The sequence below is a fragment of the Delphinus delphis genome, chromosome 7 (assembly GCF_949987515.2).
Source record: "Delphinus delphis chromosome 7, mDelDel1.2, whole genome shotgun sequence".
NCBI lineage: Eukaryota > Metazoa > Chordata > Mammalia > Artiodactyla > Delphinidae > Delphinus > Delphinus delphis.
In genome coordinates this window covers 9,545,254-9,569,640 of record NC_082689.1, presented here as the reverse complement: position 1 = coordinate 9,569,640, position 24,387 = coordinate 9,545,254, and the positions used below count along the sequence as shown (strand labels likewise).

The 24,387-nt window shown below is 37.6% G+C and overlaps 1 protein-coding gene across 15 annotated transcripts in view; it reads right to left on the bottom strand.

Moving 5' to 3' along the window:
• Window positions 1–24,387, bottom strand: part of TRIP12 (thyroid hormone receptor interactor 12) — a 147,233-nt gene that overhangs the window by 89,794 nt on the left and 33,052 nt on the right. For 10 of the 15 annotated variants that reach the window (XM_060015962.1, XM_060015961.1, XM_060015964.1 and 7 more), the window contains exons 2-3: window positions 15,361–15,507; window positions 119–244 (exon numbers count right to left, since the gene is read on the bottom strand). In XM_060015962.1, coding sequence (XP_059871945.1) covers window positions 119–244; window positions 15,361–15,458 — 224 coding nt within the window. In that variant the 5' untranslated portion in view covers window positions 15,459–15,507. The remainder of the gene's footprint in view (window positions 1–118; window positions 245–15,360; window positions 15,508–24,387) is intronic. The other 5 variants (XM_060015970.1, XM_060015971.1, XM_060015972.1 and 2 more) reach the window with 1 other exon arrangement.

Below are 24,387 nucleotides of genomic sequence, written 5' to 3'. Positions count from 1 at the left end.
AATAATGAAAACATGTATCGTAACATTTTGGCATAACCTGGTACGTTTTAATATTATGCAATGATTCAAATGCAAATAATTCTGCCTTGAAAAATGTATAAGCAATGTGAAGATTTACCTTTTAGAAAGGTGTCCCCTTGACAGTTCAGAAGTAGTATTAGACTGCACTTTGGGTGCCTTAGAATTAGATTTTCTACTCTCAGGAGGGCTATATCCCTTATGTTTTGCCTGCCCTAAATGTGACCTGTCAGCAGAAAACCAAAACAGAAATCTATCAGGAAAATGAGATGCAAATACAACGCTGAAACTGAAATCTTTTTTCATTAAAAAAAAAAAAAAGTTTCCCAATTCTTCATTATTGACTCTACCCTTTCCCCAAATATTTCTATGATTAAATTATTATTCTATCAAATAATCTGGCCAAAGAAATTACCTTTTAGAACCAACCCCCTCAATACCCAAGAGTTAAGATTTTTTTTATAACCAGCTGAAGTACACCAAAAAACCAAGTCCTAGATAAAAAGGTAAAGAATTTACAACAAAATATTCCAAACACATTCAAAACAATTGCACCGTTGATACATGGTTGGGTTATACTTATAATAAATCAAATCCTTATGCCAGCATTGTTTTAAGAGCAAGTTTGAGGGACATGAAGAAACTGTTTTCAGTTGTTAGATGTTTAACCTCTGGCAAAGGTCACATGAGATTTACACAAGCAAAAGGGAGCACGCATGAATATATACCCAGAAAAGTTGGTGTTCCAGAGGTGAGATATTAACGGAACAGATGCAATTTATGTAATTAACAGCCAACATCCATCCTTCATGTAAATAACATAAAAGAGCATATTCTAATGAGAATAATAAAGTTCCATTAATGCCAAAGCTGTTTACTTTGTTAAAAAAAAAACTTTTAAAGGCCTTCAGTCTGAAAATGATCTCAAAGGAATTCAGAAATGAGTCACTGAACGCCTTACACGATAACTCTAACTGAACATATAAGGATGCCGTACAGTTCTTAACATATCATACGTGTTCTACCATCTCTTCAAAAAGATGATCTAAGGTTTCTGGTCTCAGTATCTTTATTGTTTTCTTTCATTATTGCAGAAGAACTCAACACTGGATTCTTGAAAAAAGACATGGCATTAGCTTCTCAATGAAAGTAAATATTTCTTGGGTCTGTACTATCATTTTCATTTTTAAGGTTTTAATCCATAAAAGAATAGTACTTTCTAAAGATTTAACTAGATCAACTACTAAAAAACTCTAGTAACCTATATAGTCTTTTGTGTGTCATAGTCTTTGCTTTAGTAATGATTTTTCCCCCCATGGTATATGTTATATTTTCTCTGGGTGTATCCAAGCTGAACCTTATAAGAGTTTTATATACTGTGATTTAGTTTTTATTTTTCCCAGATATTCTTACATTGGCAGACCGAAATTTTGCTTTATCCCATGAGTTTCTTGTTTGAGAGATTTAGTTTCTAGGACTTGCTTTTGTTTTTGTTATATTTCTAGTAAGAGATATGAGAGTTCTACTTTTTTTAAAAAAATAAGGAATAAGATTGAGTAAATTTGCAAATCATTTCATAGTTATTTTTTAAAAAGGGAGGTAAAATGTTGTTTTCAGGTATACAATTTAACATCCACGGAATCATATTTATAAATTACATCATTCAGGTTCTCGACATTCTTATTTTTGTAAAGTTTGCCATAGATTAATCTTTTAATTGAATCAATTTCTACTTCACTTCATAATAAAATTTAAAATATTCATTGCTGTATTCCTTGAAAATTTAAAAATCATATTAAAAGAAAACCTTATCCATTCAAAGCTAGACAACTTTGTGATAACGTTCAAGTAGTTAAGTAGTTAAATGTCAACCCTCTAAAAATAAAAACAGAAAAACAAAAAAAAAAACACCATAACATATTCCTAAGTAAGTCTCGTTGTTGACAGAAATTGGCCAACACTAACCTAATGCTGATCCCACTGCAGAGGCAGCACTCCTCCTCTTCTCGACCCAAATAAATTGTCCTCTGGTTTTAAAATACATCTAACTTTATAGCCACCCAAACCCACTCCTGCATTTTTCATGTCCTTACTAACACTTTCAAGGAACTTAAGAATTTAGCAGGTAAAGTCTCAATATGTATGAAAGGGGGAGGGGAGGGAAAAGAACAGAAAGAAAACAGTATCCAATCATCTGAGAAAGTGAGGCTCACAAAACTGGCTTAAATCCCATACTTATCTAATTCTACCTTTCCTAAAATTATTTTTAAGTGTGATATTCTGAGGCCTTGTCAAAAAATTGTTTTAAATATTATGAAACACTGACCATTTATGTCCTTCTGACTATTGTTTAGCATGATCTTAATATTGATACACTTTCTGTAGAGGGTAGTAAAATACTTCCAGCTCTGTGGGAGGTACTATGTGTCACAAAAGCAGGTATAAACAACACATAAACAAATGGGCATGGCTATGTTCCAACCAAATTTTTATTTACAAAAGCAGGCAGTAGGCTGGATTTGACCCATGGGTTTTCCAACCCCTGACTTACCACAAGAGGAGTAAGCAACCAGATGGTCACCATAAGTAACTATGGGCCCTCCCAAAGTGGGACTCTATTTTATCATGCCCATTTATAAATTATTAATGCTCAGATACTGTAAGGAAATCTCCATAAAATAATAATGCCCAATTAGAACAGCCAATTAGAATATAACAGCATTCAGCACTGAACGAGTCTTGATGCCTTTTAGCTCATTTTACCAACTCCCTCATTTATCAAACCTTATTGTTTAACATTAATTTTTATTAAAAAACATAATCTCTTTAAGACCCGTAAAAGTTATATCCACTGTAAATCAAATTTGCAAGAACAAGACAATAAAATTCACGACAAACTCTTAAGTAGCACCAGAAGGAGCCAATTTAGTGAATTACAGCCCAAGATCGTTGGGTGGGTGGATGGAGCGGGGGCACAAGTATATTCAGGAGCTTCGACATCAACCTATGGATGTTGCTGGAAAAAAAAAAATCTCATGCTCTGCAAAATCACCCACTAAAAATAACTGGACTAATGGTGAAAATGAGATTGGAAACAGAGCACTCAAACCTATGTTATTTTGCAGTGTGAGTCCTAACAAAAACGTCATCAATTTTAATAAAAGATTAAACCTTCACTAACATTTGCACCAATAATCCCAGTTGGTCCACTCATTAGAGTTTTATTTTTGTACTTTCTCCTTTAAGTGTAAATTTTTCAAGACGTTTTCTTTCAGGACCAGCTTTGACAAAATTAAAAATACAATTCTGGGTGAGACTTCCCTTTTTGTCATTTTCTTTCTTTATAAATACAGGAGTAAATGGTTTTGAGCTTCCTGGGAGTGTTACCAGTGGAAAGTGTGGTGGTTCTGGAAGCCACTTGAACTAGCTATTTCTTGCACTAAATGATTTCTTTAACGCATTTCTGCACTATTTCCAGGTCTTTCATAAGACTTCATAGATTACCAGTTCATATATTAACACTATAGGAAAAACTGCCTATGACCTGACACTACTTCCACATCATACTAACATCATTTTCCTATTTACCAAGTACCTGTGTGCCAACTCATGTTAAAGAAACCCAGGTTGCAAACAGAGCATACTATAATCAACTCTGGGTTATGGGTTTTCAACATTAACTTGAAAGCAAGTCTCAAACACGCCTCTTGCTGACTTTTAGGCAAATTGTAGTGACTGTCCCTTCTAGATACTCAAATTGTAGTGACTGTCCCTTCTAGATACTTAATTTGGTAGTTTTAAAGATCAGACTTGGTAGTCTTAAAGATTAGAAACCATCTCTAGTCCAAAGGACATCTAAAAGAGGCCAAAACCTTGTAGCAAAAAGTATTCTTATTCTAATCTTAGACAAAATGAGGAAGGTGGCTAGTTACAAGGAGCTAGTTAATTCCTTGTATTACAGTTCCTGGATTTTTTTGAAATTAGTATCTATGCCAGACATACAACTCAAATATATGTACATATTACCAAATATAAATAATTTGGTACTTAATTATATCTCCAAATTTGTTTGTGCATGTGTATACAGACATTTTTATGCTCTTATATTTTACATACAGAATTATAACATTATAGCTTCATGTTCCAAAAATTAAATGCTTTGCTTGTAACGCTATAAAATGCATATTATAAATAAGCCCCTGATTTTCAATAATCAAAGTGGAAAGTTCACTTAAACCACTTTTAAAAAAAAACTAATGGTCTCTGTAAAATATACTAGTTTCTATTTCAGTCACAAGACAGAAGCTGAGTAAGTCTGACCAATGTTCCTATGTTCAGTTATGGAGAAATGCTAGCCCAAATAATTCTGTAATTTAGAACTCCTTATTTATCTTAAAAAGCAGTGGTTTAAAAAAAAAACAACAGTAGTGGTTCCTCCTCTGGGGAGTATCTTGAAACAGTATGTTGGGGAACAGTGGTGCTGTTGGCATTTTTAGCAGGTAAGGACTAGAGGTAGAAGATGTCATGCAATACACAGAACCATGAGACACAGTGAAAAACTGTCTCATCACCCATATATTTCGAATAGCCTTGATAATATATGAAGACCTTATGAAAAAACTTAAAATCTGGCCATGACATAGGGGAAAACAGGTTTATAATTGCTCAGTTTAGATTTGTTTTGCATGGTTCTCTATATACTTAGATTCTGCAGGAATGCATGGGAATCCACAAAAGACTAGATCTGTTTTTTGCAGCTTGACCAAGAGTCATGCATCATTTTGGAAAAGTTTATAATGAAAATGCTGCTTACAGCATTTAAGTCTGTTGTTGCAGCTGTCACATTCAATAAATTCAAATACAGATGCAAGCATCTGAATATAGTGTCATCTTCTGTCAAGTACCCGCATTTACCTACTGAAATAATGTTATTTTGCTATCAACTGTTTTCCTTTTACTTGTTTATTTTCACCTTTGTAAAATGCTTGTACATTATTATATTCATGTTTCTAAACTGTGGAGGGAGGTTTTTTATATACTTAATTCAAGATACTAAAGTAGCATCAAAATAAAGATGTTTACATTATATGATACACATTATAGACTGGGAGCACTGGATCGAATAGAGTTGAGAACTACTGTGCCAAGCTACTCAATTCATACTTGCACTTACTTGGTTTCCCAACTCAAGTATATGCAAGTCACGACAGGGCACATAAATACTGACAACACACTACACTGTGTCCCGTCCTCAAAGAGGTTAGAATTCATAAAACAAAGAGATCTACCAAGTGCTATAAAGTTCACAACAAAGGGAGAAATTACTCTTAGCGGGAAAATACAGGTTTTATAGACCCCATGGCATTTAAACCACACCCTGAAGAATGAAAAGCTGAGGAAAAAGAGCGTTCCGCTGAAAGCAGCATAGACAAGGGCAGAGAGGCAGCAAATTTTAAAACCCACCTGGCACCTGGCAAATGATATGAATTTCCCTGAGCACAGAGACACATTAGGAAACAAGGTTGGAAGGACAGGCTAGGGCTTAAATGCCTTTTGGAAAGATTTTGTTCTTAATCATAGCTTGGAATAAGAGACTAACAACAGGGTTGGAAACATGCAAAGCCAAAATTTTATATGTTCAACAATCTGGGTATACTGAGAATGGGTGAATAAACTACAATAACTTTAAGTTATTATGCAAAGAAAAAAAGGCAGAGGGACTGAAAATCAAAACCATATATATACTAATATGTATAAAATAGACAACTAATAAGAACCTGCTGTATTTTTTTAAATAAATAAAATTCATATTTAAATAAACAAACAAAAACCATGGGAAAAGATGCCCACACACCCAAAGGGAATCTCACAGCTCAATTTACTTTTGCCCTCACCTTTCACAAATAAATTAGTTGGGTGAGGGATATAAACACTGAGATAATAAAAGTAAATTAGTGATTAGTGATAGATTAGTGATACGATACTATCTCATGAACTGCACTGGCTTTTATAAATACCTGCATAAAAATGTATTAAGATGACCACAGAGGACTTCCCTGGTGGCGCAGTGGTTAAGAATCCGCCTGTAAATGCAGGGGACATGGGTTCAATCCCTGATCCGGGAAGATCCCACAGGCTGTGAAGCAACTAAGCCTGTGTGCCACAACTACTGAAGCCCGTGAGCCCTGGAGCCCACGTGCCGCAACTACTGAGCCCACGTGCTGCAACTACTGAGCCCACGTGCCACAACTACTGAGCCCACACGCCGCAACTACTGAAGCCCGCACGCTCTAGGGCCTTCATGCCACAACTACTGAGCCCATGTGCTGCAAGCACTGAAGCCCACGTGCCTAGAGCCCATGCTCCGCAACAAGAGAAGCCACTGCAATGAGAAGCCCGCACACCACAACAAAGAGTAGCCCCTGATCGCCACAACTAGAGAAAGCCCATGCGCAGCAACAAAGACCCAACGCAGCCAAAAAAAAGAGTAAAAAATTTAAAAAAAAAAACAAAGAAACCCAAAAACACAGAATAAATAATTTTAAAGGTGTGATTATGTGATAAGCTTTATACTGATTCTTTAAAGACATTATCTAGCTTAATCCTCAAATGACACCAGAGGCAGGTATATTTCCATTTTAAAGATGTAAGAATGGAGGCTTGCCCAAAATCACCCAGGCCTTGGGCAGGAAAGGTGAGACTGAGCCCAGGTATTCCAAATCCCTAAATTTGAAACACCACTGTTACATCTAGGGGCTTAGTGGTGAAAGTAAAAAGCCAGTATCTAGTTATTAAGTTTTCCCTACCCAGGCTGGTATTTCTGTTCCTGACTGTATATGTCAAAATAAATGGCTTAAGGCTTTGGAGATGCTATATGAGAAAAATAGAAGAAAAAAAATCACGTTTTCCCTCCTGCTTCAAAAGCAATAGCCTTCCATATATGATACTGAAACTTCCTGTACAATTACTGAAGAAGCATTTGCATATATTTATTTTTTTAGTCACACTGATACTCCAGGAAAGCATTCTGAGACTGAGAAAGCATTTGGAAAAAGTGGTATGGAACATCAGACTCCTTCAATACTGAGGGACAGGAGAATCAGAGCAAATCGTCAGTTAAGATATGAAATAATCTATGGCAGCTGATGCCTTATAGGTTTCCAATAAGCTTATGAAGTGACTTTTGGACAAAATTTCACATTTGATGATTAAAGCAAGAAATATATAATGCAGAGAAAATTATACAATATATAAAATATTACTTTGTTGGTCCAAGAAATAATTTAACATGGATACTATTAAGAATCCAAAGCACATAACTTCTACCTAGAAAAAAGTAGCCTCTGTTCCTCTTTAGACCAAGACAACCATGCCACTGTTGAACGTAACACTGTCAATCTTGCCTCCCAGCACAAGGCCTGATGGGACAGACCAGCCTTCTGAGCATTATCAAAGCAGCCCAAAAAGTGGAAAAGCATGTGCACATGTGGTTCTTTGGGTGAAACTCAAAGTGCATAATTATGCAGTAAGATTTGCCATTACTGAAAGGAGCAAGTGACAAGTTACTGGGCCAACTCTAGTATAAATTGGTTTTTAAAGTGGTTTCAATTTAGTCCTAAGAAACAATGACATCATTGTCACATCACACTGTCTCCCCTTAACATTCATTCTCCTCCTCCCAAAGATGAGGAAGCTTGCGCTTCCATCTGACTGAGCAAAGGTCAGGATAAAAAAAGAGACAGAAGGAACACCAAAAAAGGAATATTTAAAAAGGCAGGGCTTCCCTGGTGGCGCAGTGGTTGGGAATCCACCTGCCAATGCAGGGGACACAGGTTCGATCCCTGGTCCGGGAAGATCCCACATGCCGTGGAGCAACTAAGCCCATGTGCCACAACTACTGAGCCTGTGCTCTAGAGCCCACAAGCCACAACTACTGAGCCCACGTGCCACAACTACTGAAGCCCACGCACCTAGAGCCCATGCTCCACAAGAGAAGTCACCGCAATGAGAAACCCGCGCACCGCAACTAAGAGTAGCCTTGCTCGCCACAACTAAAGAAAGCCCGCATGGAGCAATTAAGACCCAACGCAGCCAAAAATAAATAAATAAATAAATTTTAAAGACGAAAATTAAAAGGCACCCATACTGGTTAATTAAGTAGGAGAATGAAGAGAACAACACACAACTGCATGGCCATGTTGCCCTAAGTGGAATTTAGGGAAATAAACGGTTTGTTGCAGACATGGGAGCAAGAATAAAAATTTTAAAATGGTGTTAAACAGCCTGCGATAGCTACCAGGTGCTGTTTGCAAATATTCCATTTCTCTTCTTTCCAGACACACAGTAGGATGATACCTGCCAAACCACCTGGAAGTTATGTGCAGCCGTGTAAGTTGCTCTGGTCAAGGAACGTGAGTGGAAATGGATCACTTCTGAGGGAAGCCTTGGACAGCCAGAGAGCAAGTCAGCATATTCTCTTGCCGCCACAGCAGTGATACCTGAATACCTGAATGTGCGGACACAGAGCACAGCCTGCAGGTAACGCAGGATGGACAAGTTTCCTAGTGGTTAGATTGTTATACTAATATTTAGGAGCTGTTTGTTACTGTAGCACAATCCAGGCACCTTGTTGCATAGCCCATTTAAACCAGGCCCTATTTCAACTGGCCTTCACTCCAGTCAATGACCTTTTCATGACAATTTCAGTAAAAGAAAGTCACATATCTGTGCCTAAAAATGCCAAGGAAGTGAATCTCCTGATTTCAACACTAGTATTTGCTGAACACCTACTACTTGTGAGCAAGGTAACAAGAGACACAGAAAAATGAGAAATCAAATCCACTCTGCACGTAACTAATGATTCCACATCTCAAGCAGAGACAAATATGGCTGACACGTACCATTTTACAACTGCTTCTTCAGCCTTCAAAGCCCCATCAATGAGGTCATCACTAGAAATGTTTCTCACTTGACTTTAATAACCACCTACATGCCCATTTCCCCTACTGAATTGGAAACTGCTTGTGACAAAGGCTATTCTACTCTAATTTTTATAATTACCGTCTAGCATGGTGCTTACTACCATGGTGTTCTACAAATGGATGAATAAAATCTTTTTTTTTTTTTTTTTTTGCGGTACGCTGGCCTCTCACTGTTGTGGCCTCTCCCGTTGCGGAGCACAGGCTGCGGACGCGCAGGCTCAGCAGCCATGGCTCACGGGCCCAGCCGCTCCGCAGCATGTGGGATCTTCCCGGACCGGGACATGAACCCATGTCCCCTGCAACGGCAGGCGGACTCTCAACCACTGCGCCACCAGGGAAGCCCCATGAATACAATCTTATACTGAGTTTGTACTGCAAGTACATCAAGGCAGGACTCTTTAGCTCTAAAGCCAAAAACAGAGGCTTTATTAAAATAAGGCACACATACCTCCAGAATCCAAATAGTTAAATAAGCATGTCTAGAGAAAAGAGTCAATACAGCTCTGAAGAACTAAGGAATTGAAACTAGTCAGAACTTTGATCACACATAATCTCTAATATATTTGCTTTTCTCTGACTGTCCATCATCTTCCATAAGGCAGGAAACATGCAGTTGGCAACTTCAGATTCACATCTTCCCTATGCTACCAGAAAGGGAAAAGCTTTCAGTTTTTTCCTGCGTGGATCATATGACCACCTCAGTCCCATCACTGAGCTCAGAATAAATGAAGACTGCAGATTCTCCCAGTTTTGGCAAAAGGCAATGGGGAGCCAGGAGCAGAGTAAGATCACGGTGGAAAAAATTAACTACCACTCAAAATACATGGGTGAAGAACTGAGGGAAATCATTACACAAGAAGAGGGGCTAGGGCTTCCCTGGTGGCGCAGTGGTTGAGAGTCCACCTGCCGATGCAGGGGAGACGGGTTCATGCCCCAGTCCGGGAAGATCCCACATGCCGTGGAGCGGCTGGGCCTGTGAGCCATGGCCGCTGAGCCTGCGCGTCTGGAGCGGGTGCTCCGCAACGGGAGAGGCCACAACAGTGAGAGGCCCGCGTACCACAAAAAAAAAAAAAAAAAAAAAAAAGAAGAGGGGCTAATCTCAGCTGAACAAATTAGAAGTTCAGTTCTCCTATATCGTGGTTCAAAGGAAGATTAACAACATATGAAAACTTATTAGTACATTTACATCAAGAAGTATTCTCACTCAGATCTCACTCCTTAAACCTATTTTTCTAATGTTTAACATCTCATTACTATAGAAACACCAATAAAATGAAATCAATGCAATTTTTCCAGATCAAATTAGCAAGAAAATGCAAAATGGAGATAACACAAATAGAATGATGAGAAAAAGCATTCTTCTTCCTGACGGTGATAAGTAAATTGGAGAAAAAAATTTATGTGAAATAAGTTGACCATAAAAAACTCGCTTTGACCAAGCAATTTCACTTCTGGGAACATATCTCTTAAGAGATGCCAAAATTGCAAACATTTAAGCATAAGCGAAAACTTTTCCCACTGCAACCATCTAACTATCCAAAAAATGAAAATTAATAGTGGAAAATGTTGCACACTGATTCAGCAAATCATGTGACCATCTGTAAACAATTACCAAAAGAATCATAATGATAAGAGAAGATGTTTGTTAGGATACTGAGTGAAAAAAGTAGGATCCAAAAGTATTTACAGTGTAATCAGCTACATGCTAAATTGTATTTTAAAGACAGATAGGGACTTCCCTGCAGGGGGCACAGGTTCAATCACTGGTCAGGGAACTCAGATTCTCCCCCCTCCCAAAAAATAACAGATAAAGACAGATAAAAATCAAAATATTAACACAGACAATCTCGGGATATCTATTTTCTTTCTGTGTTTTTCTGTATCCCATCCCTTTGAAATAGTTTTTTAAGCAAAATACAAATCTATTTCTTCCTGTATAATTAATGCTGGCTTAAAAAATCCCTGCTTTGACAATGTTAACAGAAAGCTACAACCTTTAGATTTCATAAAATTTTATTACTCAGTAATAAATAATTATCAAAACTTTGCAGACAAATTTTGTACTGGGGGTGAGAAGGTGGGGTGGATTGGATTCAAGCATTTCCTCACACCATTAAAAAAACATTGACAGATTACAATAAAATGTAAAAAAGGAAGAAAAGAAACAAAGAGCTGATAGACTTGACTATCTAAATTTAAAATCTACTATAAATTAAAACAAACCAGAACAAGCAAAATATACTTGCCCATGTCAGTAGGTTGATACCCTTCCCATAAAGCGTTCTAATAAAAGAGCAAGTATCTCCAAAATTAAAACAAAGGACACTAATAGACAACTCATAAAATAAATTAAAACGGCCAATATGTGGGGAAGATCTTCAACTCTAAAGTAACCAAAGAAATGGTAACTTTAACCAAAGGAACCCTTTTTTCCACAAACTCTGATTAAAAATGGTGTGCTGGGGCTTCCCTGGTGGCGCAGTGGTTGAGAGTCCACCTGCCGATGCAGGGGACACGGGTTCGTGCCCCAGTCCGGGAAGATCCCACATGTCGCGGAGCAGCTGGGCCCGTGAGCCACGGCCGCTGAGCCTGCGCGTCCGGAGCCTGTGCTCCGCAACAGGAGAGGCCACAACAGTGAGAGGTCCACGTACCGCAAAAAAAAAAAAAAAAAAAAAAAATGGTGTGCTGTACTATGATTTGGCGGAATAGGCATTCTCACAAAGTATTAGTAGGAGTATAAATTGGTTTAATCAAAAAAGGAAAAAAGATAAAGTGGTTCAATCTTTCTGAAACACAATTTAGCATTCTGTTAAAAGTCTTCAAAATATTCATATCCTTAGGTCCTATGAACCCATTTCAGGAATTTGACTTGATAAAATCAGAATAATACTCAAATGTGATAGGCACAGCAGTAACATATTTCACAGAAAAAAACTGGGGTGGGGGGGAGAATGGGACTAGAGGCCCTAATTTATATTATGGGCTTTCATATCAAGGAAAATCATGGAGTAGAAATACTAACCATCATTATCTTTCGGTGGATGGATTGAATTTATCTTAATTCTTTTATTTTCCTGAAGCATCCCAATTTTCTTTTCTCAACATGCTGTGTTTTTATAACAAAAACAATGTAGAAGAAACCTCCACTACAGTAGTGTCAACCAAAGTTGCTATAATATTGAATTCAATCCCACCGCTGACATTTGAGAAAAACAAGAAAAAGCACATGATACAATGAAAATGCTACTGCATGGCAAAGAGGGAGGGAGAGCCTACAAATACCTGTGCTAGAAGTGGGAAAGACTAGGTAGTATCCCTGAGAGCGAGCCCACAGACAAGCAGTGGAGGTGAGTGATTTCCTAAAGAAGAAAAGGAGAACAGAAAAGAGAGGAACAAAGCAACGATAGCCCAAAAAATTATGGAAGAAAGGAAAAGAGAAAAACAATAGAAGAGGAGGAAGATAATCTAGCTCAATTATGGACAGAGATGAAGGATAGGTGAAAAAGAATAGAGGGAATAATAAGGAGAAAATAAATATATCCCAAATATCCAACTTTCTTTTATCTTAAGGGTGAACTAAAACTTTTCTTCTTTAAAAAAAAAAAAGTGAGCTTGATTTAGGAAAAGGGCAGGAGTGGTCACAGGAAGGAAGCTACACATAGAAGACAACTTAACGCAAGTTCGGGAGGAAACAGAGTGAAGCAAAATGAATGAATTAAAAAATTCTAGGAGGGAAAAACTGCTCCTTAAATTCTAAACTGAATGAGTTAATACTCTTCAATTCTAAGTACTTCATACCCTCCTCTAAGTCCTTCTTCATCATTTGGATCAAGTGGTTTGTGCAGTAAAAACAGTTTGGCACAATGAAAGGAATCACCGACTTGCAAGTCAAGAGGTCAGGAATCAAGTCCTGACTCTACATACCAGCCACGTAAAGCTGAGCAAGCTACGGCATTTAGAAAACAGGGGCTACGTACTTAGCACACAGAGTTTCTGTGAGTCTCAAATTGAAAGAATATGTATAAAAAGTGGCTTAACTAAAAATACTCCACCAGTGCTGTCGTAGTAGGTGCTGTTATTTATTACCACTATTTGAATCACTGTATCACTATGAATACATTCACAAGACCAAAGCCACTATTTTTTGGAAACAAAAGCCACAATAACAGCGCTTTACTTATAGGAAAGCTAAGCAACAGAAGTTAGATTAAAAGAATAAAAATACAGTTGTAATTGCTCTCTCCCAATTAACCCCAATCCACTCACTCCCCAAAATGACTGGAGAGGTTTCTCAGAGGTTAGATAATTGTTAGCATAGCACACTCTACTGGGGCTTCAAAAATCAGTCTGGGGTTTGATGAAAAGGTCCCTTCCAGCTCTGAGACTGTATCACAAACAAAAGAATCAAGCTGTCTAAAATGGCAAAATGAAATTCAGATGTGCAAATATCTTCTAATTTGCATTCTTAGCCAAACTGATAAGACTTTTTGGCTAAAGTTCTAAATTTCTATGCCCTGATCATAATTATACTTATCCACATAAAAATAGGGAAAATCTATATATTCAAAGTTATTACTAAATTATGGTATTAACTACACACAATTGAACATGAAGACTTTAAAAGTCCTGTTTTTAAACAATTTTTAAAGACACAGGAAACAACACATATGATACTAGGTTTTAAAAAAGTGAATAGGCCCTCTTTTGTGTACTATTTTTGTGGGGAAATGTTTTTTAAAGACATGTAAAAGTTGAAATCATGAGAGCTGAAATGGGGCCACATTACTGAAAGGGAGGAGAGATTAAAGCTATAAAAACTCTAATTATACCTTGCTTTATATTCTTTGGCGTGTTTCTCCATTCGAAACACGCTTTGAAATTTTATTATTTTCCTTCACAACTGAGCATATCATAGATTGTCTTAAAGCACATGAACTTCAGGGAAACATCTGCCATTCTACAAATCTGACTGAGTTCCATCCTGATTACAACTTTTAAGCCAATGCATTTTAATAACTAGTATTAACTAGTATTATACTAGTTTATAACTAGTATTATACTAGTATAAATGTCCATTTGTTTTCCACTCATATTGTTAAATACATAATATAATAAAACATTTAAATAATTTTACAACATTATCACTGACGTGTAGAAAAGATAATGGTGCTGAAACGTCACTGTGGATTTAGAAGTAATATACTGTGTGACAGTGCAAAATGTTTGTCAATCATATGCAAGGGTCTAAATATAACCTGAGGATTAATATGTACAAAACTGTAATTGTTCAAAAGGTGTGCGTAACTTAGGTGCACATGCGTGCACATGTATACACACATACATGCCTTAAAAAAAAAGAGCAACTAAGGAGGAATAGGCCAGTGTTAACAGTGACTACAAGTGGACTGTGAAACTGTGATGCTTTTCTTCATACTTTTCTATATTTTCCAAATTCTGTAAAATATGTAACATTTTTATAATGGGGAGTGATTTTTCTAATCAACAGCATAAATAAAGTTAAGTGTAGCTGCTCCCAAAGAACAATCTAAATGTAAAAAAGCAAAAAAATCTACAACAGAACTCTGTACTAAGCACTGCTCTCAGTTTAACATGTTAACAATACTGAAGTTAACTAGTAACCCTATGAAACAGATACCCCCACTGTGTGGACTAAAAAATTGAGGTTTCCTGAAAGATATAACAAAGGACACATAGCTATTTAAAGGCAGAGGCAGAAATTGCACACGAAGCTGTCCTAGTCCAAAGTCCAAACGTTTAACCAATTAAATCACCTGACATGAACAAGAAGTATTGCAATATCTTCTTTACATTTGACATTTACCATTTTTTTTATAATTTAGTAGACAATATACATGGTAATATCTCAAAATGTTGCATCAGGTAATCTTATTAGAGTTTAGCCATAATCTATTATAATCTAACCATGATTAGTCCATGGACTAAAAATTAGGCTCAAGTAATTCTGAGTATTTTATGCATAAAATGACAGTTCTTAGCTAAATCAGACACGAAATCTTGCATTCAAGAGAATGTATCGATTGTTCACACTACCTCCTATGCAACGACTCCAACTAAAAAGATCAGCTCAACACCACACGCTGAGAATTGATGCGCTAACACAAGTCAGACAGACTTGCCAGCCTGTCAGTGTCCATGTGTTGTCAAAAAGTAAGACGGGGAAAAAACTCAAAAAGCTAGCTATCAAAACTCAAGATCTTAAAACAAAGAAGCTTCCTTTCAATAAGGTAAATAAACCAAGTCACAACATACATAAAGGAAGGGATCACAAAGGGTTGAAATTACCATTTAAATTATCATTTAATTACCATTAAATACATACCTTCCTCCTATCGAGTCGTCTTGTGGTTGGGCCCCGGCAGTGTTCCTCTGTGAACGTCGCAGTGACCCCCCTGGATTGTTATTAGGCCGGTTGGACATTGGCACCTCTCTCTTGAAGGGACATACCCTTTCTAGACACTACCATTCACTAAAAGGGGGGAAAAAAGGAGAAAAAATAAAATGTCAACTATACATAGTACAACACCAGAAACAAATGAGGGGCACCAAAGATGAAGGGGAAATGTTATGCAAACAATTTGATCGTACAGCCTTCACCAATGCTGCAGTGTCTTATTAAACTGTGAAGTCTGGCTGATTAATGTGTTATAAAGTGTCAGGAATATATCAAATTCAAGGCATGAGGTCCAGAATCCCGCACACAGAATTAACTTAGATTTCTCATGGAACGCTCAAGAAATCCCCAATTCAAAAAAACAGAGCACAAGTAGAAATCTGTTTCCACATCTAGTACTACATGGTAAAGGGCATTGCACCTAAAGTCAGAACACCTTGGCTCAAGTCCTGTGATAGAACGGGTAACTAACTAAAGGAGTCTGCCTTTGTACAAACCATAACCTCTAGCCTCAGATTCCTCAGGCACAGAATAAAAGCAACAAGCAACATATACCATGCTTACTTCACAGCACTGCTGTGAACAAATGAAATAATGAATACAAAGGAAATGGTAAAACTATATCATCTTAATGGAGAAACAAGGAAAAAGCAGCTCAAGGACAGTAAATTGAGAAATGGTCCTAGATCTCCTGGATTTCAACATCAGCTGTGCTGGCTGTGACTCTGGACAAGAAACTTGACCTCTAGATTTTGTTTACCTCTTCTGTAAAGTATATTATCTACCTCATGGAGATGTTAGCAACAAGAAATGGTGAACATCATTCATAAGCTTAACAATTTAGTTCAAAACACAGTTATTAATTAATTTGAACTTTTTATCTTTCTGTAAGAAATTGTTATACAGGAAAAAATGCTGACACTCAAAGAAAATGAGTTTAACTGACAAAACAGGTCAATATTACTATCACAGAAAGAAAGAATTGCGATTTTTATAAATCAAATCTGACACAATTTTTCTTAAGCCTCCAGTCAAATTCCAGGTAGAGTTCTTTAATTACTTCTATTGATTGGGGAGGGAACAGAAGGAACGATCATATGACATTACAGAAACTTGTGCCAAAAAGAATGTAAATTAACCATAACTAAATCTATTATTGGATTTTAAGAGATTCCATGCAATGTAACAGGAAACTGGGTTTTCTTTTGAGTTACATGTTGACCCAATTCAGTAGAAAAGGACTGTTTCTTTCTGTCACACTTGCCCACATCACCAATTAATATACCAAATAAACTTCAGTCAGAAAGTTCAAATTACTAATATAATTACTCTCAATTTTAGAAAGAAAAAAAGAGGAAATACTATATAAACATTAAAAGAGAAAGAGGAAGGTTCAGTTTACATGTACTGATGGAAAGAAAGATCTCTCCAAGATATGCTTGGGGAAAAATGGTATAATCCCCATCTATGTGTACATATATATTTAAAAGGTTTGCATACGTATCTTTATATAGTATTTGCTCGTTAAAAATTGGTGGCAAGGGCTTCCCTGGTGGCGCAGTGGTTGAGAGTCCGCCTGCCGATGCAGGGGACGCGGGTTCGTGCCCCGGTCTGGGAAGATCCCACATGCCGGGGAGCAGCTAGGCCCGTGAGCCATGGCCGCTGAGCCTGCGCGTCCGGAGCCTGTGCTCCGCAACGGGAGAGGCCACAACAGTGAGAGGCCCACGTACCGCAAAAAAAAAAAAAAAAAAAAAATTGGTGGCAATAAATTCATACAACAGACACTGTTAACAACCCGCCCCCCACGCGCCTTATCACCAGTTTCGCTTTCGATGGTTTCAGTTACCTACCTGATCAATCCTGGTACAAAAATACTAAATTGAAAATTCCAAAAATAAATAATTTGTAAGTTTTAAATTGTACAACATTCCTTGTAGCTGGTGAAATCTCATGCCATCCCTCTGTCCCGCTCAGGATGTGAATCATCCCTCTGCCCAATGTATCTACTATATACGCTCCCCACCAATTAGTATATGAAAAAACATAGTATATACAGGATTTGGTATTATCCACGGTTTCAGGCATCACTGGGGAGCTTGAAACGTATCCCCTGCAGATGGTACTGACTAACTTTGAGAAAGAGGACTGGGGGTCTGAAGTCTGAAACAAAAGGAGTCATTTTTGTTACTTATCCTTTGAAAGCAGTAAGGTAGGTCACTGGATTACAAATGCTGGGCTCTGGAGTTAAATGGCCTCTCACTGAGTTCAAATCTTAACTCCAATACCAACAAAATGTATGACCTCGTACATAAAGTCCTCTGTGCTTCACTCTATCGAATGGGGATAAAGAACTTATCCTATAGAGTAGCTGTGAGCATTAAATGAGAAGATCCATACAAACCACTTAACACAGTGCCTATCACATTGCAAGGGCTCAGTACACACCAACTATTATTATTACTATAAACATTTATTCAGAATAAAAAAATACTTGTGATAAAATTATGTTGGCAGAAACTGCCATAAAACCTACGGGTCAACATGAGTTTTAAACTTCTAGCAATATCGTTTCAAAAGTGAATTTTGGGGCTTCCCTGGTGGTGCAGTGGTTGAGAGACCGCCTGCCGATGCAGGGGACACAGGTTCGTGCCCCGGTCCGGGAAGATCCCACATGCCGCGGAGCGGCTGGGCCTGTGAGCCACGGCCGCTGAGCCTGCGCGTCTGGAGCCTGTGCTCCGCGACGGGAGAGGCCACAATAGTGAGGGGCCCGCGTACCGCAAAAAAAAAAAAAAAAAAAAGTGAATTTTGCTACAAAGAAAACACAGTGTTCTTAATTAAGGGTGAGCATCACAATCACCTGAGAAGCTTTGTCAAAAAATGAATGCCTGACCTCTACCCTCAGAGATTCTGATTCTGTGGATGCAGAAATTGGACATACATTTTGAAAGGGCTCTCCTGGTTGTACTGGTCTAAAGAACAATTGTATCCCATTCAAGAACTAAATAAAAAGACCAATCTATTTCAGAATTCATCCAACAAGTTTTACTACTTCAAACACCATCTCAATGCCATCTTGCTTGGACGCTAAACAGTATGGACACAAGAGAATAGCATGATACTGTTCCTTTCACTTTAAAAAGCAAAGAATACTATTATTAAACAGGGTTAGGAGATCTGGGCTTCCCTAGTGGTGCAGTGGTTAAGAATCCTCCTGCCAGGGGACTTCCCTGGCGGTCCAGTGGTTAAGCCTCTGCCTTCCAATGCAGGGGGCGCGGGTTCGATCCCTGGTCAGGGAGCTAAGATCCCACATGCCTCGAGGCCAAAAAACCAAAAAAAAAAAAAAAGAATCCTCCTGCCAATGCAGGGGACACGGGTTTGAGCCCTGGTCCGGGAAGATCCCACATGCCGTGGAGCAACTAAGCCCGTGCATCACAACTACTGAGCCTGTGCTCTAGAGCCCGCGAGCCACAACTACTTAAGCCCATGCGCCTAGAGCCCGTGCTCCGCAAAAAGAGAAGCCACCACAATGAGAAGCCCGCCCACCCCAACGAAGAGTAGCTCCCGCTCACTGCAACTAGAGAAAGCCCCTAGAGAAAGCCCGCTCGCAACAACGGAAACCCAAAGCAGCCAAAAATAAATAAATTAAATAAATTTATATAAAAATTAAAAAAACAGGGTTAGGAGATCTCACCTGCCCACTTCCTGCTATTAAATGCCTACGGTATGTCATAGGGTCTTAAGTGATTCAAATGAATATAAGTCACACTAGTTAATTTGACCTATAGCTAGCAAAGTAACCTTAATAATGCTCCCAACACCTTCGGAGCTTGTCAACCAGCACCAGGTGGTTCATGGATAATTCTTGGAATTTGAGAGGAAAAGTGGCAAATAAGAAGACACTTATTTATCAAAGTGCTACCTGCTTTTAAAGCATAAATTGAACTTTAAGGAACATGGCCGGACTCCGTAAAACTTTGGAGTTTGAATTGCCCACAAGTAAATATAAGAGTCACGTATAATACACATAGGATCTCCCCCCAACGCCCCTGCCCGGTGTCAACAAATCCAGAGACAGAAGGGACCCTTGGAGGTGATCAAGTTCAAGCCCTTACATTACAGACAATTCCAAATGAAGCAAGTTCAAAGTCATCTGATAAGGAACTCGTCCTCTGAACCCTGATATGGAGAAGACCTATCACCTCCAGAGATCACCATTACCTCAAATTCACAAAATTTAACTCTTCTTTTGACTCCAGATAAGAGCCTAAAAATCACCATGCAATGATTTCCTTCTTGTTATGTGAATATTCCATGCTGTCTTCACCAATTAGTATACCTACCATATTTTATTAATTAAATTTTAAAACATACAAGTGAGTTATAAAAACTCACTTGTATGTGTTTTAATAATAAAAAACTACATTACTATAAATTGTTTTGATAAACTGAAATGAATATGAACTCAAAGATTCCATCTTAATAGGTATCTTACAATGTTGAAACTAGAAGGTTTAAGTCCAGTCTATTAATAACCCTATCAAGTCCTGAAATATACTACTCTTCTAACCATGGATATATGCCTTCGTTTCAGTGGAAACAATCACCGATATTTTTCACATGAAACCGTTGACGTTAATTCCTAAAGCACTGAAATAAAAGAGATGGCATATATGACTCTGAATTCAATGGAAAAAGCACAGAAACACTGACACGTTCAAGACTGAAAGCGAACTCACAGAACAGACTAACAGTTACCAGAGGCAGGATAGGGGGTGGGTCAAATGGGTAAAGCAAATCAAAAGGTACAAACTTCCAGTTGTAAAATAAATAAGTCTTATTACTATGGGGATGTAATGTACAGCATGGAGATTAAAAGTTAATACTACTGTATTGCATGTTTGAAAGTTGCTACGAAAACAGATCTTAAAAAAAAAATTCTGTATGTATGGTGACAGATGTTAACCAGACTTAGTGTTACTGATCATTTTGCAATATATACAAATATCAAATCACTGTTGTGCACCTGAAACTAATATGATGGTGGATGTCAATTATACCTCAATTAAAAAAACTACTTGCCCTGAAAACAAACTCATGATAACTTTGTTAACAGCTCTAAGCATCAACAAACTTGCTCACTGATCAGGTTAAATGGCATATGAATTTTATGTGAAAACGTATTTACCTCTTCAGGCAAACAGAATTTCTTCGGGAAAAAAAGAAATGCATACTAATCTACATTTTAAAATTCATTTTCAAAGTTTTATAAGAAGGACATTCTTTCTAGGAAACTTCAACTGCAAACATTCTGGAAATTGATTTTTCCTTTAATTTCTCAACTCAGAATCAGAAAAGAGAGGTTAAGGCTAGGGAAAAAAATTAACTTTAGGATTCTTCCCAGTCAAATGGCCAAAAGTATGAAATGAAAACAAAGGTTATCATTTGTGCAAAGTTTTTTTCACATGAAGGAAGCTGGATAGACTGGAGAACATATCTCCAATTTAGTGACCAAGAGCAGTCATGAACAGTCCCAAACCAAGCTAATACATTTCTATTATCTATTATTTGATAGGCAACTCTAAAAACTGAAGGAAAGTTGCATTATTTTCACAGTAAAGATAACATTTTTCTAAAAATCTAACATCCCAACGCAGTATCTGTAGCAAGTTTTCAGAAGTGACATTTAATGGGAATCTTATTTATCATTGTGTCCCCCCCGCCCCGCTCCCGCCAATTTCTTATGCCTTCTATTTAGATGTGGTCTTCCAAAGAGACTTGGTTTGGCTTCAGACTGTAAAACTGGAGTTTAATAGCAACAGTAGTAAACACAATTTCCATAACACTTTATTCATATGTTTATTCTAATAAGCAAAATTTAAGTGTGCCAATGGGCCTTTATTAACCATGTTGTTTACTATTCCTACTTTACAAACAAGGAAACTGAAGTGTTACAAAATTAAGTTGCCTGCATGCAACAAGTAACAGCATTCAGACCTGCAGGCTGCAAGCAATAGCAGATGTAAACAACTGCATACACCAGATCAAAAAAGGATATGACTACATCTTAGGAGAAAGGACAGGAAGTTAAACGTACCAGGGGCAGTATTAAACAACTCTACAATGAAATGGAATGCAAGTCACTCTTGCTTATACCAGGAGTCATTCTTGCTTAAGTAAAAATGGCAAGGACTTCAAACACGACTGTCTTTAAAATGGGAATGAATATCCTTTAAGCTTCCCTAAGAGCAAGGGATTGAGATATAGAGGAAAATAAAACAATCCCTGCTCACAAGGAGCTTACTGCTCTGTATCCCCACACGAGACTAAATCCTGGCTCTGCTACTTAATAAAAATGAGACATATACAATACTTTACACCTTCATCTGTTTCTCCATTAAACTAGAGATAACACTATTAATTTAGGGTTTGGGTACTACAGACAACATATATTAAGGCTCTTGGAATGGTGCCTGACACATACAGCAGTCATTTAATGAGTGCCTATTAGCACAATTAAATGACTGGTGAATCTGGGGAAGAAGGGGGGGGTCATCAAGTCTACATCAAGTCCAACATCTTGAAAGGAAAGGAATTAGGGAGGAAAAAAATGACCCCCAAAATTCTATAAAACCATTTAGGACAGTTTATATTTCACTTGATTTAGGAAGGAGGTGAAAAAAACAAAAACAAAAAAAACACTAGTTAGCATGTATAGTATAGTTACAAGTCAAATGTCAAACTCTTAGTAGTTGTATCTGTTATACAACAGTGCAACCTGGTTCATGAACCTTTAATGAACAAAGCATTAGTTTAGAAAGCTAAACATTAGTCTGCATTAGGGAAATGGACAGAAATGTATTGTCTTTCTTCCAGTTAATCAGAAAAGTTCTGAAGAGAAAAAATAAAAGTAAGAGCCACTGAGTACAGGGGAAAGAGCTAGGTTATCTGAGAATGGGGTCTCAGGCATTTAATTCAATTTAGGGGCATTGAAACCATTCCAATGTCATGTTGGGATGCTGTGCAACATGTAAAAATAGTATTTCCAAATTATATTTTCCAAATTATATTTTTTGTAACACTAGAAAAGAACATTTGCTGGCAAAAATACAGGTTTTAAAGTGAATATTAAAATAAAAATGATTATGGGTAATGTTTATTTTGTGCTTACCATGTCCCTGGCAAAGTGCCTCTTCGTTTAATTTTCACAACCTTACAAAATTGGTAGGACAAGAAATAACCTTCCTTTAGAGAAACTGTGGCACACAGTAGGTTGTAATAACCCTAAGGCTGCTGTTACAAGGCCAGCACTCAAACACAGGTTTGACCTAAAGTCCACGCTCTTTATGACTATACTATATGACTGAACAAATGAAGAAAAAATAATTCTACGTTTCCCTTTTTTAAAAAGTCAAAACACTAAGAGAACATGACACTGCAAGCTAGGAGGGATATCTAGAAGGTCCTAATCCTTTTATATTTCCTTGAGATAATCAAGGAACAATCCTTAAATGAGTAATAATCATAAAATGAGTAATAATCATAAAACACGCTAAATGATATGAGAAGTAGTATCAAAGGTAATACTGTAAATAAAAACAACAAAAAAAGGGTAACTTAATTTCATCCTCAGCAGGTTGAAAAGGTCCAGTTTAAAAGGTTAGAGGACTTCCCTGGTGGCACAGTGGTTAAGAATCCGCCTGCCAATGCAGGGGACACGAGTTCGAGCCCTGGTCCGGGAAGATCCCACATGCCGCGGAGCAACTAAGCCGCACGGAGCAACTAAGCCCGCGCGCCACAACTACTGAGCCTGCGTTCTAAAGCCTGTGAGCCACAGCTACTGAGCCCGCGTGCTGCAACTACTGTAGCCTGCGTGCCTACAGCCCGTGCTCCGCAACAAGAGAAACAACCACAATGAGAAGCCTGCGCACCGCAAAGAAGAGTAGCCCCCACTCGCCGCACCTAGAGAAAGCCCGCACCTGTGAAGACCCAACGCAGCCAAAAATAAAAAAACAGATTTATTTAAAAAAAAAAATCTGGGAAGAACATGGACCTAAGAAATAAGTCTGAACTGTATCATGAAGGGCCTAAAGCTAAAAACTTGGGGTTTAAGACCTACAGATAAGCAGACCAACTATTAAGTTACCAAACAGACTTAAGGGTGGATGAGGGTCCGATAACAATGGAAAGTGAATGAAGAGATAGGAATCAGTAAACATTTAGACAATAAAATCTATACCATGAGGAGGAAAAAAAAAAAATGTCTAGGATTGTGTTTCTCAAACTTCAGCATATATATGAATGGGGACATTAAAATGTCAAGTTTCTTACTCTGGTGACAAGGGTTAAGAAAAGTTATTTAAAACATATAAAGAAAGAAGATGACTGCATACCCTTTCAATGCCATATGAAACACTATTTAACAGGCTCAGCTAGGAACTATTTAATTTTTCTAGAAGACAGAAGCATTAATTTGCTATTTCCTATTAATTAGGGTTTCAGACAATGAATTTACATGTTATCTTGCAGATGTGTATGTAGAAGAAATACAAACAACAGTACCAGTAGACGTAATCCCAAAGACTGCAGTTTTCTGCCCAATGGGACATTACCATCTAAAGTTCTTTATTAAATTGCCTATAAATATCCAGTTCCTCAAATGCTATATGAATCAGCTTATCCTAACAGGTTCCCTTAATTAATTAGTGAGTTAAATAAATCTTTACTATGTGTTTACTCAATAGTTCTAAGTTATGCTTTTAACTTTAGAAAATTTTAAAAAACAGATGGTAGTAACGTTACCAAATGGTACACATGGGGTAGAAAAATACAGTGTTAAACATGTCAAATGAGTTTGTAGGCTTTGTAGATAAAGAGTTCCACTATGCAGATGCAAATAAAGATCTAGAATTAAGTAGGTAACTGAATATGCACATGGAAGAAATTATCAGCAGGCAA